The sequence below is a fragment of the Poromitra crassiceps genome (assembly GCF_964638095.1).
Source record: "Poromitra crassiceps genome assembly, chromosome: 28".
In the NCBI taxonomy this organism is placed as follows: Eukaryota; Metazoa; Chordata; class Actinopteri; order Beryciformes; family Melamphaidae; genus Poromitra; species Poromitra crassiceps.
Genome location: NC_139651.1, coordinates 7,049,115 through 7,063,560, shown reverse-complemented (window position 1 = coordinate 7,063,560; position 14,446 = coordinate 7,049,115). Strand labels below are relative to the sequence as shown.

Sequence of the window (14,446 nt, the reverse complement as noted above, 5' to 3'; positions counted from 1 at the left end):
TTGTCGGCTGTTTTCCATGTGTGATCACTTCCCTCTGTGTATTTATGTTCCTGTTCACACGTGTGTTCTGTCCAGTATGTTACCTGTCATTATATGTTACCTGTTATTTCATTAAGTATACCCAGTGTTGGGTTTACTCATCAGCCGCCTCCTGCTGTTGTCCTGCAATTGGGTCCTCTACACCACTCACCGTGACGCAAGAAAAATGTGAAAGATTAATGGGCCGTGGTCAAATACTGTACATGCGTGTCAGTAACATATATACTAAGGTGCGGACATGACAAACGACTTCAACGTAGGCCAGTACCTGTCTCTGACCCTCTCTGGTTGAAAAGAAAAACAGCGATAACTCTTCCACACACATGCAGGGGAGACGTGTAGAAACATACATATTACAGGAAGATCCCTGCAGGAGAATAATCATCTCCATACATCATGTTGGAGCACTTTGACGGTGAGGTTGCTTCACGCCGCGTAACCACAAAATATTCGGTGGAAAATGATGTGTTGCATATTGACACACACGCAAACCTTTCTGGGACCTTTCTCTCATTATAGGCCTACGAAGCAGCCATTTTTCACTCTGAATAAGATGAGCATATACATATACATATACACGTGCACACTTTTAGTCTGCCATGACATAGAAATTACAGTAGAATCTGAATCGATTACCAGCTGGAGGGCTATTTCAGATTGTGGAAAATTGTGTAACAATGTTTTCTGTTGTACAAAAGATCACTGATGTGCAGGTCAGTTGATTTCAAATGGGATCGCAACAACTGGCTGTTCCTTTTCCTCTAGTGCGTACCTGCCCAACTGAAAGTAGGAGGCACTGTTTGCGGCTACCTGCACATCTAAACTTCACTATCCCTGTTCCCTGTTGAAAGTGACCATTTCTGTGTCTTAATTTTTTTCAGTGCTGTTGTTTGGAACATTTTTTCCATTAGCCAGTTATATAGCACTGTGATTGACCCATAGGTCCAAACACCACCCGAAGTAGAGGCGGAGCGACACCTCACTAAGCATTACTTGAATTACCGAGTGCATGACTTGAATTTGGCGTGGGATGCCCTCGGCAGGCTGTGCAGTGGGGAAAAAGAGCAGTTTACACAGTCAAATGCTTTTTCCACATCTAATGATTTCTGTGTTATTGTTATGGTCTCTGGCTATACTGATTATGTGGCACATGTTGCTAGAGGAATGCTCGCCTTTAATGAAACCTGTCTGATCAGGGTGTGTTATGGATTATAATCTTAGGGCCAGGGGGGCAGTTGCACAAAGCAGCACCTTAAGTTAAGTTTTAACTTAAGGTGCTGATCATTCAACAAATGATCAGAGCCTTGCTGATCATTTGTTGGTTATCATATGTTAATGAGAGATAATGGGTGATAGCCTGAGCAGAGAGTCAGGTGGGTCTACACTAGTTTTAGAAGAAGAAGAACTTAACTTTATTAATATCAGCAGAGTTCCATAATTCACTGGTCATTATGATAAATAAGGTTGATATTGTTATCCATCTGATCAACGTACTTTATTGTTGGCATCAAAATCAGTACTTTCTCCAAGTCCTCTGGTAGGGGGTGGTTCTGGTAAGGGGGTGGTTCTGTGATTGTTTATTAGCTTTGGAAGTTTAATACTGTCCAGAAATGTTTTAGTTGTGGAGGCATCTGGTGTGCTCTCTGATTTATGAACGTTACTATAAAAAGAATGGAATGTTGCTGATAGTCCTTTGGAGAGTACATGGTATTTCCACAGTTTTTGGGCTGGTATAATAGTTTTTTCAATAGTTTTATTTTTTATTTGACCAGCCACGTACTAATTTGGTACAGTGTTCAAAGTAATGATGTTTGAGTCTTGAAATGGTGTATGATATGTGGTTAAATGCAGTGTTGGGGGTAACTCATTACAAAAGTAACATATTACATGTAATATTACCTTTATATTAACATATTAACATATTAATACATGTAATACATGTAATATTTAATATATTACTTTTAGCAGTAACTCAGTAATATAACTTATTACCACTAGGATTTCAGTAATATTATACAAGTTACTTTGTCAAGAAACAAAAGTTACAAATTGAGTTAAAACATTTTTTTATCAAAGCATATATTTAAATAAAGATACTATAATTTCTTAATCAAATTGTGTGTTTTTATGCAAATAACCACTATAGATGACAATAACAAAGGAAAAAGGATAACATTTAGAAATGTGGACGGTTTACACTGACTTCAAGACGGTTTAAATTATGTTTCGGGATGGTTCCGGGGCGGCAAAGTCATTCTGCTACTGCAGTTATTTTGGTGAAAGTAATGCAAAAGTAGTGTAATAAGTAACGAGTTACTCTACACAGACAGTAATAATGTAAAGTAACTTATTACTTTCAAATGAGAGTAACTAGTAATATGTAGTATATTACAATTTGAAAGTAACTTGCCCAACACTAGTTAAATGTTCATATTCATACCAAAAAGACGTAAGTTTGTTTGTCATACCTGACAGTTTCGACTGCTGACTTCCTAAACCAGCCACTCTTCCTGGTGGCTGGTTTATGTAGGTTTGGCCATCCCACCTATTTTGTTTATGTACAGTATGTGATACGTACGTATGTATGTATGTATGTATGTATGTATGTATGTATGTATGTATGTATGTATGTATGTATGTATGTATGTATGGATGTATGTATGTATGTATGTATGTATGTATGTATGTATGTATATCACAGATGTGATAATAGACGGTATGTCGTAATAAAATATAAAGTGATCTGTACTGGCTGAGAGACGGCCGTCATATTGTTATATACTGAACACTTAACTGAAATCCTCAAAACGAAGTCTGGGACAGGTATGGTGTTTTGAAATGGAAAATGTCAACAGTACCCTTTAGTGGATACAGACTTGAATGCTGCTCTCTGTTTGTGTCCCCCAGATGGGTGGCATGGAGGCGGTCATCACGGGGCTATCAGATGACTTCAAGATCCTCAAGAGGCACAGGAAGGCCTTTACCTTCGCCACCGCCTTCGGGACCTTCCTGGTCGCCCTCCTCTGCGTCACTAATGTCAGTCTCTAGGTTTATAGCATCGCTCACAGCAATCTCTCACGTTTTCTCATTCACCTATAACTGTAGAAATCCTGTCTTTTTCTTTTTTTACATACTTGCCGTTAAAGTCCCTGGAAACCAAAATCCACAAAAACCTTCTAACTATTAAATTTAGGGTCTTATGTGAGTAATTGTGTGCCTCAGAAAGTAGTTGACATTACTTTCAACCCTAACCCAAAAAATCGACACTTTTCTACAAGGTCTGGATTTCCATTTCCTCATTGAAGAGAGCGGTGCGCGCGGTGCTAAAATGCATGATCTTATCACGTCATAAGATTTAATCGAATCACACACACGCATGCACGCGCGCGCGCACACACACACACTGACACACACACAGTAGCGTTGTGCACTCGCAGCGGCAGAGATCTCTTCCTCTCTGTCAGTAGGCTATGCACCGAGCAACTCGCGAACACACACACACACGCACACACACACACACACACACACACACACACACACACACACACACACTCCATCTCTCTTTCCTTCTCTCTCTCTCTCTCTCTGTTAACGGAGAGAGAGGTCTCCTCCGAGCAGGTCTCCTCCAGCAGGTCTCCTCCGAGAGAGAGAGAGAGAGAGAGAGGGAAATTTGAGACCTGCTGCAGACGGGACACGCCCACACAGTCTGCGGGAGAAAATACACTCTAAAATCGAATTGATTCTCATGACTTTTGCCATGACTGTCAAACCTAAATTTATATACTTTGCAACGTTCATCATCGTTCAAATTTGGCTGGTGGCTTATTAACATAGGTTCCTGTGATGTGATGAACTCAAAATGCTAAATAATAAAAAAATATTTCTGGTTTCCAGGGACTTTAAGTTTAGTTTTGCTGTCTTGTCAGTCATCAGCAACCACAAGGAGCAGTCTAGATTGTTGATTTCATGTGAGGCATTAGGATCTGGCTTGTCTGTTCTCAGGATACATTGCGGTTCTATTTTCCATGGTTTATCCATGGGTGAAGATTTAGACTCCTCCCACACACTCTATTCTCTCACTGTCTTTCTCCCTGTAGGGTGGGATCTATGTGCTGACCCTGTCTTTCTCCCTGTAGGGTGGGATCTATGTGCTGACCCTGTCTTTCTCCCTGTAGGGTGGGATCTATGTGCTGACCCTCTTAGATAACTACGCAGCAGGGACCTCCATACTCTTTGCAGTATTGATTGAGGCCATTGGAGTGTCCTGGTTTTACGGTAAGAAGTTCCACTCTAGATCGGCATTAGATCTTTTCTGATGTCAACATCCATATTTTTAAATTAATATTTCCCTACTTTAATGGTAAATCTTATCAGTTCTTTTTTGTTATTTTTAAGAGAGAGAGAAAAGAAAACAAACTAGAATGCTAAATTTCCTAACGAAAATTTAAGTGTGCTTGCTGTCATCGCAACGCTTGCAATGCTCCTGCCCACGCAGCCCCAATGTGTAGCTGGTTGCAGCAAGGGTGTAGTAACTGGTTGCTAGGGTGTTTCCGGCTGGTTGCTAGGGCATTTGTAGATGGTTGCTAGGGTGGACTGAGTAGTTATGTGAGTAGAAGCGGGAGGAGCCAAGGAATCCAGGGGCGAAAGAATTTTGATTGTAGACGCTACAGTTCCAAAGTTATGGACCAAAACGTAAAGAGAGCTGTTATAGAGCCACCATCAGGTCACTAGGTGTAATTTTTTTGATCACAGCAATGAGTAAAAGTGGGGCCAGCCAAGGATACCAGGGGAAAAAAGAATTTTGATTGTAGACGCTACGGTTCCAAAGTGATGGACCAAAACGCAAAGAGAGCTGTTATAGCGCCACCATCAGGTCACTAGGTGTATTTTCTTTTAGATCACAGCAATGAGTAAAAGTTGGGCCAGCCAAGGAAAGCAGGGGGAAAAAGAATTTTGATTGCAGAAACTACGGTTCCAAACAGAGAGAAAGCGAGGCAGGAGAGATTATCTCTTTTCTGGATTGGAAATAGTGAGAAAATATATCATAGGCATGTCTTACGGAGTTGGTGAGATAAAATGTGCAAGATAAAGTTTATGTAGAAATGACTGTATAAATAGGAAATCTATTTTCTTAATTTCTCCAGTACCGATAAGAGAACCGTTAACATTGGACCTTATTGATATTCCGGTATTTAATAATCTAGCCCCGGGGCCCATTTGATACCGGGCTTCGGTACCCATGCCTATGTGCAACACATCAAAATATACAATCAGCATACAGCAGAACCCACTAGGCCATGTCACACCACAAATGTAACTGTTGTGTCAGTTGATCAGGATGTGCATTGTGGTAGTTGATATTAGCCTAAGCATGACATCCTCCAAAGATACACTTTGATGAACAATTTCATGTAATCCATACATACATCCATACTCTCTGCCAACTCGAATTTCACGTTGACAATGCACGCAGTAATAGTAATGCAAACAATAAATTCTACACAGTGTCTTATGCATATTGACGGGTGAATCGTGAATCTGAACGATTATTCTCTATTACCCCTGCGATGAAATATGACAAATGTTGTTTTCATTGTTGAAATGTAACCGTAATGTTAATAATGACTCAAACAGTGATAACAGCCGTCTTCCAAGCTAGTTTGAGAAATATGCAGGTGACGTACAAACTTCTATTGCATATTTGGCACAGGAAGCTTGCTGTTAGCGTAGCCTACATTGATTGACTGCTGTGTGCGTATGGTGTTACTCCCCACAGTAACATTAGCTCTGTGTCTTCCCCCCTCCAGGCGTGGACCGCTTCAGCGAGGATATCGAGCGCATGATGGGCTTTAAGCCAGGTCTTTACTGGAGGCTGTGCTGGAAGTTTGTCAGCCCCACGTTTCTGCTGGTGAGAGGAACACACTGCAGAAGCTACTTTGTTCAAGCAATTGATACCTGATGCAGCATTTGTGTGTATACCTTTAAGACCGCAAATGACGCGGTTCGCGGTCTTAAAGGGATACACACACAAATGAGGGATATACACGCAAATGCTGCATCATGTATCAATGGGTTAAGCAATTGGCAAATGAGTGCATCAGTACAATAATCCAATTAAATTCAACTATGCAAATGTCATTCCACCTTACATAAGGCCACAATGATTTATTTTCCTCCCCGAGGTCAAAAAACAAGCATTGAATGAAAAATTGAAATTTAATAATGCAAGCACAGTGGCAACAAACCAATACAATGCAATATTAGTATACTATGTACATATATAGTATATACATATAAACATATTGCAGTTTTAACGTACAGTATCAAAATGTATGATATTGACGTTTTAGGTAAAGAAATGAGAGTGGATAAAATAGTTTTTTTTTTGTTATCACATTATTTAAGCCTAAATTGGAGTCACACACATTCAACATGTCACAGTGAGTGGAATACTGTAGTAGTAGTAGTAGTAGTAGTAGTAGTAGTAGTAGTGGTTTACTGTACATTCAACAATTCTTTAAATTCTGTTATTTGATTGTGAAAATGAGACATCTCCATAATTTAAATAGGAAAAAGAGGCAATGGAAAACATTTCCTAATGTAGTGTTGTTAAGTACTGTAGTCAGTATTGCAACATTTATCATCAACTAGGGGTGAGAATCACGATGCGATCCTTTTTGCCGATATCACAAAGTCTGCCATGATGCGATTCCATTCAATTCGATTCAGGGGGCTGCAGTGCGATCGATATTACACGATATGCCCCGCGATATGCCCCCAATCAGTTAAGCAATCAGTAAAAAAAAAAAAGCAACAAAAATATCATTTGACAATTTTATTGTTGAGCTCTTAGACATTGAAATAAAAGATAATCTATTCCTTTTAATAAGATTCCAAAATAAAAACGTAATGTTTATTTCTTTGATGGCGGCTCATAGCGATTAATATCGATGTTTTCACTGTGGATCGATGCAGTTGGATCATCGATGCACCTCAGTGATCCATAATAGCAACATGAAATGCACGCATCACGTTGGCCTTATCAGGGCTGGCATTTTGCATGGACAACTAGGAATGTTGTGGCCTTTGATATTCAGTCAGTGGTCAGGAGTGGGTCACTGACCTCTGCATGATCCATAACTGACCTCTCCACGATACATAACTGACCTCTCCACGATACATAACTGACCTCTCCACGATACATAACTGACCTCTCCATGATACATAACTGACCTCTCCACGATACATAACTGACCTCTCAATGAGACATAACTGACCTCTCCACGAGACATAACTGACCTCTCCACGAGACATAACTGACCTCTCCACGATACATAACTGACCTCTCCACGATACATAACTGACCTCTCCACGAGACATAACTGACCTCTCCACGATACATAACTGACCTCTCCACGATACATAACTGACCTCTCCACGATACATAACTGACCTCTCCACGAGACATAACTGACCTCTCCACGAGACATAACTGACCTCTCCACGATACATAACTGACCTCTCCACGAGACATAACTGACCTCTCCACGAGACATAACTGACCTCTCCACGATACATAACTGACCTCTCCACGATACATAACTGACCTCTCCATGATACATAACTGACCTCTCCACGATACATAACTGACCTCTCAATGAGACATAACTGACCTCTCCACGAGACATAACTGACCTCTCCACGAGACATAACTGACCTCTCCACGATACATAACTGACCTCTCCACGATACATAACTGACCTCTCCACGATACATAACTGACCTCTCCACGATACATAACTGACCTCTCCACGATACATAACTGACCTCTCCACGATACATAACTGACCTCTCCATGAGACATAACTGCTAATGACGTTTCTGGGGGACAGAGTAGATTTTTCAGTCATAAGTTCAGTCCACATCAGGGCAATCAGGTTACAGAGAGGAAGAAGAGTTTATTATAGTGGGCCAAAATCCCAGAGGGCAGCTGTGCTCAATCCAATCCCATGAATAATCCGTTTCAGAGGAATTAGAGAGGGGCCCAACAGACCAGGATCTGTTCTGATACGGATGTTTGGGTTTTGGACCTGGGTATCTCTCTCTCTCTCTCTCTCTCTCTCTCTCTCTCTCTCTCTCTCTCTCTCTCTCTCTCTCTATGAAACTACATGGGTTTTTTAATCGAGTTTGGTTTGACGAGAGGTTAACCGAGAGACAACGGGAGATTCACTTAATCTGTTTCCACTGCACTTAGTCGCATTTACCTTCTACCTCCCACAAGCACAACAACTTTTTTTTGGCGGTATTTGTATTTTGTATTTTCCGGCATTTCCACTCTTTTTCATGCGCAAATTGAAAAATTTGCATAAATACAGGTGGAGGGAAACCCACCTTCTGTCTCCATGTTCCTCTCTTTCATTTACATTGTAGTCAACTCTTGTTGTCCAGAGCGACTTACGACTGACGAGTGCAGCAGCAGGATGAGCCTCGCTTCCTACTTTGCAAGCGTCACAGGCACAACACTCAACGCTTTTGTTTCCTTTGCCAGTTTGTGGTCATAGCCAGTATCGTGACGTCTACGGGCCTGAGGTACGACGACTACGTCTTCCCTCACTGGTCCAACGTGGTGGGCTGGGGCGTGGCCATGTCCTCCATGATGTTTGTGCCCTGCTACGCCATATACAAGTTCCTCAGCATGCCGGGGACGTTCAAACAGGTCAGTACTGCATCTAAACATCTTGATCGGTGAGACGGCCCCGGGGCAGTTTTTTTTAAATTGACGGCTAATTTATAAATTAAGCAGCTTGATATTTCATTGGTCAGGACTCAATCATGATATGATCACCACAATAGTGACATTGACGCAGGTTATTGAAAGCTTGAGTGTCACGGTTCACACTGACGTACCTCGTACAAACACAACTCACTCACCCCCCCAATCCTGGCGTTCTCCTATGTCACGTGTTGCACACAAAGATCATATATATATACGGAAGATGAACACTCCAACTTACTTCATTGACAGCAACATCCACATTTTTCTTCTCGCCAATTCTCAATGGCTTCCTTGTTTTCCCTCGGGAGTACAAAAAAACTTTGTTGTCTGCGCAGCCCCACCACACAACAGCTTTTATCTATGTTTAAATCAAGGAATATGACGCTGGTGTGTGGAAGTGAATGGAGAGCTTTCCCCCGTGATGGGCGTGGCCTATTTCATGCAGTGTCTCTATAGCATGTCACTATAAACACAGACAAATCGTATGTTCACAGCCGAAGAGGGATTTGCAGTGCACATGTTCTTGGTTTCAAACGTGAACTGAAAACAACATAATATTTTGTGTAAGTGACGTTCTTCCTCTTCCATGTTGGCACATGTGAGGTAGAATTGACGGCTTCAAAGCATTGAGAGTTTATGATCTTAATCATCACAACAACAGAGAGCTATTTCTGACCCCCTCAGCAGTCAGCCAGTGTCAGCGTCACTCTGCTGTACCTTGTTGTGTCCCCTCGTCACGCTGGCATTTCCCCTCGGTGCCTGCCAGTGTTTAGCAGTGTTGTGGGTAACTCATTACAAAAGTAACATATTACATGTAATATATTACTTTTAGCAGTAACTCAGTAATATAACTTATTACCAATAGGATTGCAGTAATATTATACCAGTTACTTTGTCAATAACACAAGTTACAAACTGAGTTCATTTGTTTTTAATCAAAGCACATTATTTAAATAAAGATACAATCATTTCCTAATCAAATTGTATGTGTTTATGCAAATAACCACTATAGATGACAGATAACAAAGGAAAAGGATAACTTTTCGAATTGTAGACGGTTTACACTGACTTCAAGGCGGTTGCAATTATTTTTTCTGGATGATTCCGGGGTGGAGATGTCATTCTGCTACTGCTGTTATTTTGGTGAAAGTAATGCAAAAGTAGTGTAATAAGTAACGAGTTACTCTACACCGATAGTAATTTTGTAAAGTAACGTATTACTTTCAAATGAAAGTAACTAGTAATATGTAGTATATTACATTTTGAAAGTAACTTGCCCAACACTGGTGTTTAGGACGGCCCAAGTCCTCCTGTCCAGCTCCTCCAGCAAATTTGAAATAGAAATATTTTGTGCTATTGGAAGTATCGACACTTTTCTTACTTACTTTACTTATCAAACACTCACTCGATTAAAAGTAAAAGGGAGTTCATCACAGCACCAAGAAATACTCGAGTAGATTTTCTACCTGTGAAAATGAATTCGACATTTTTGGAGTGATCCTTAATTTAATTAAAACAACTTGAAAAAGGTATAATCATCCCAAAGGTTTGGGGAAGGCTCCTTTGTAGCTCGTGCATATTAGCAACAAAGCTGTAGCATAATTTATCAAAGATGAAGCTCTGCATTAATGTTTGACTATAGATGTTAGATTTGATTGTACACCCACTCGTGTAAAAAAAAAAAAAAAAGTCTTAAAAGTGCAGACTTTAAAAATGGAGTACCGGTAGTTTCACCTCTGATTTGATCCTAAAGTACTAATTGACTGACAGGTAGGATGGGCTCAGCCAGTCATCACTGCTTACAAAGTAAATAAACAATAATAAATACATTTCCATGAAACCAGGCACGCATTTGCGGAGCAGATACATCGAGTGTCTTCTTCAGACAGATGAAAGGGCTGGTGGTGTGGTTTCTGTTTGCCTTGATGATGATGATGTATCTCTTTGTGTCGCACATGGTGAGAGTGATGTGATGTGTTGTAACGACTTGTTTCGCAGAGGATCGCCTATTGCATCACTCCCGAACACGAACATCATCTGGTGGCCGAGGGCAACGTACGGCAGTTCAAAGTAAGGGGGCTTTTCTCGAATGTGCCAACTTAAAGTGACGTGACAACAACAATTACTATGATCTTGGGTCACATTGAATTATCTGTGAATTGACGTGTGCATTGACTATTGATAGAGAATGAATTAAAACTAAATGTATGAAGGTAATGGAGTTTATTTGCAAATATAAAAATGATGAAAACAAAGAAGATACAAAGATACATTCACGTTCAGGTGAGACGAAAACAAAAAACAGAAATGGGCCTATAAAATCAACAGGAAAGATACATATAAAATAAACTAAATTACAACATTATTCACCATGGAGAAAAATAAAAATAGACTAAAACAAAAGTCATAAGTGAATAAGGACATAAGTAGCCCTAAATGAAATAAACCAAATATTCCATAACAAAATATACCTAACATTTTCTTCTTTGTTTTTCAGCTCAAGCACTGGCTGGCAATCTGATCAGAAACACCCATAATTCCCTCTTGTACCCTCACATCTGGTATGGAGTGGCTGTGTAGAAGACAGGTTTCTGCTCTCCAAGCTGCCAATGGGAGGCCAGACAAGGAGAGCGGGGTTTCAGCCTTTCCTGTCCCTGTCCACTGACTGACTGCCAATGGCTGTCCCTGTGTCCACTGACCGCCAATGGCTGTAACTGTCCACTGACCGCCAATGTCTGTCGTCAACTGGCTCTGTTCGTTTCCATGCACTTTGATTTCAAACGTATGCTTGTTACATTGTGAACGCATTTCTACAGCTTCATGCAGCTCATCAAGTACAACAGCAACACCCCATGCAGAGCATTTAATGATTGTTTGCCCAAGGACATCAACATTATTTCATGTGCATTTGCACATAATCTGTATTATGACTTCACTCTGCTCTGGTTCATGTCTACTGAATGAGTTAGACCAGAGGTTCTCAAATGTTTTTCAGCCAAGGACCGCTTACAAGATGGAAAATATACTGTACCGGGGACCCCCTCATTCTGATTTGTGATTTTTGGGCTAAGCTTAATTGTTTCCACGGTAACGTGCTTCACTTTTAAATTGATAGGTTTGTTAGATTAGAATGCATACGATATTTTCGTTGAACTATGAAGCTTTTGCCAAAAAAAAAGAACGTTTTTTATCTTTATTTTCATGAAAACATTTCGCGGACCCCCTGGCAAAGTGCCACGGACCCTTGGGGGTCCCCGGACCCCCATTTGAGAACCACTGAGCTAGACAGTAAAATCAACACAAAATCGTTATTTCCATGTCTACTGCTATTTAGGGGAACCAAAATTATTCACTTTGCTTTGGGGTTTTGGATTATTTTATTTATTTTTGGCCTATGATGATATAGAATTAATGAATGACAGTTCTTACCCCCCCCCCCCCCCCCCTGATAATGTTGTGTAGATGTACACATAATGTGTCATTATTGGGAGAGAGTCTCTGTTTTTGCTGCTCTGTTTGCGGAGTGACTTATCTGTGTCAGTGCCTTATCAAGCTAGACACCCGATGGCATGAAATAAAATCAACTCTGTTGACTCAGGAACCTACTAAGGCCAACACAGTACGTGGATGGCATCCGGAGTCCTTTCATATAAAGTATGTACTAAAAACAGTAAAGTGCACATGGCATCTGGAGTCCTTTCATATAAAGTATCTACTAAAAAGAGTCAAGTGCATCAAGGCCGAGCTCCTGAGCAAACAGGAAAAACACACAAAAAAGACTTGATAATAAGCTTTCGTGTCACCGTGTGTTACAGAAAAGAGAATATTAAGCATGTATTATGGTCACTCACTCCAAAGCTTTTAGTGAAAATAATTTCACCTCCTATCTTTTTTCTGGAAGGCCAAACAGTCTCGCAACCAAGCCTGTAATAGTTCTCGAGTAAAACATTGTATTTATTAATTTTTTCTAAGGGAACATCTGTTCATTATGAGTGATACAAGATAAAGCTGAATCAGTATTTGATAAGCCAGATTTTTAGGTTGCAGTAAAAATGAAAGTTCAGCTTTTGGGTCAGTGCCTGCTCTCCTAGTCAAGGAAATAGTGGAAAATTCAGCAAAACAAAAGGCGGAACTGTTACTAATGGTTGTGTATTATTGTTGTGTGACTTTTACTTTCCAAATTGTTGTCCGGTCAAATGCTTTTGAGGATATCTGTGCCGTGGCTTCTCCTCTAAAGAGAGAGAGAGTGTGTGTATGTGTGTGCGTGTGCATGTGTGTGTATGTGTGTTGGATTTTGTATATGCTGTTAATGTACAGTATGGAAGGGTGACACTTGTATGTCTGTCTCAAAAAAGCTTCTTTCATTGTAGAGTATATTGACCTCTATGTTTGAATGCATGACAACAACTCTTATATTTTCATTTGCACCATATCTCGTCACGTTACTCTTATTCACCACCATAGAAGTGCCAACATATTTCTCTCTCTTTTATTATATTCTGGTTCTCTTGTTCGGTTTTTCTTTTTTATTTATTGGGACTTAATTAAAGTTGAATTTGAACCTTCAACCATATAATAAAACACCCTTACTGACAGGATTAAAGCCAAACAGAAAATAAATCTTAACATATGTGGAAAATATTAGAAGATATGAAAAATATATAAATATATTCTTTTGTTATATAATATAATCTTGTATTTATCAAATTGTTTATAACAAACCGTGAATGTAAAGTATTTTAAACGTAACTGTCTACTACTGTCATAACATGGTGTTTGATGTAGAGCTAAGATTAACTATTTAGAGATGTATTCTTCAGCGTAACCCTCTGCTACTTTGCCACATCATGTGAATGTGGACATTATGCACTCTTAGCTTTCCTGAACTATGTTTACAAAAATACTGTGTACAAATAAATACCAATGTCCTGTTGAACGTGAGTGACAACTATGTACGAAACAGTCCGAAGTATTCACACTATGCTTAATAAAGAGTTTCTTCTACACACACTCGAAGGCCATGTGCTGTGTTTGACGAAGCAGTCAGAAGTATTCACACTATGCTAAGAAAGAGTTTCAATAATGAGAGACTAGAAGGAAAGTACAATAAACTTTAATGATAAAACAAACAACACTTAGATTTGGCGAATGACTCCATGGTATGATGACGCTCCTCTGAGACAAGAGGAGGACGTCAGTGATTTATAGGATAGAGAACCCGCCATAGGGAGTTCATCTGGAGTCATGACATTGGTGATGTTCAGGGGAGGAGGTGGGGCGAAGCAACAGCTACGCAGGAACAGCAGCTATGGGTGAACAAACAGGGTGAGTTACAACTTGCAAGAGTCTGAAATAGAACTTCATTTAGGTGATTGGCCAACGGCCGAAGAGAGGGAAAGCGTGGGAGACATTGATTGGACAGGGATAAAGAGGGCGTGCATATTTATGAATGGCTGATGTAACCTGAGGGCGTTGCTGCAGGGGAGAGAGATATGAATGGAAAGGCACCATGGATTAGTGAATGGGATGGATAAACAATCATTGACTAGTGAAGTAGTCTTCATTATTGAAAACAGTCTGAGACATTATTTCTTTTGACACATTATGAAGCAGTCAAAATAAGGTGACCAG

General features: G+C 40.2%; 1 protein-coding gene across 1 annotated transcript in view; it reads left to right on the top strand.

Annotated features, from left to right (window-relative positions):
• The window catches only part of slc6a2 (solute carrier family 6 member 2), a 38,477-nt gene extending 26,353 nt beyond the window's left edge, over positions 1-12,124 (top strand). Inside the window, exons 10-15 of the mRNA XM_083662380.1 lie at positions 2,947-3,075; positions 4,215-4,314; positions 5,847-5,947; positions 8,588-8,755; positions 10,814-10,885; positions 11,313-12,124. Coding sequence (XP_083518506.1) covers positions 2,947-3,075; positions 4,215-4,314; positions 5,847-5,947; positions 8,588-8,755; positions 10,814-10,885; positions 11,313-11,336 — 594 coding nt within the window. The 3' untranslated portion in view covers positions 11,337-12,124. The remainder of the gene's footprint in view (positions 1-2,946; positions 3,076-4,214; positions 4,315-5,846; positions 5,948-8,587; positions 8,756-10,813; positions 10,886-11,312) is intronic.
• The last annotated feature ends 2,322 nt before the right edge of the window (positions 12,125-14,446 follow it).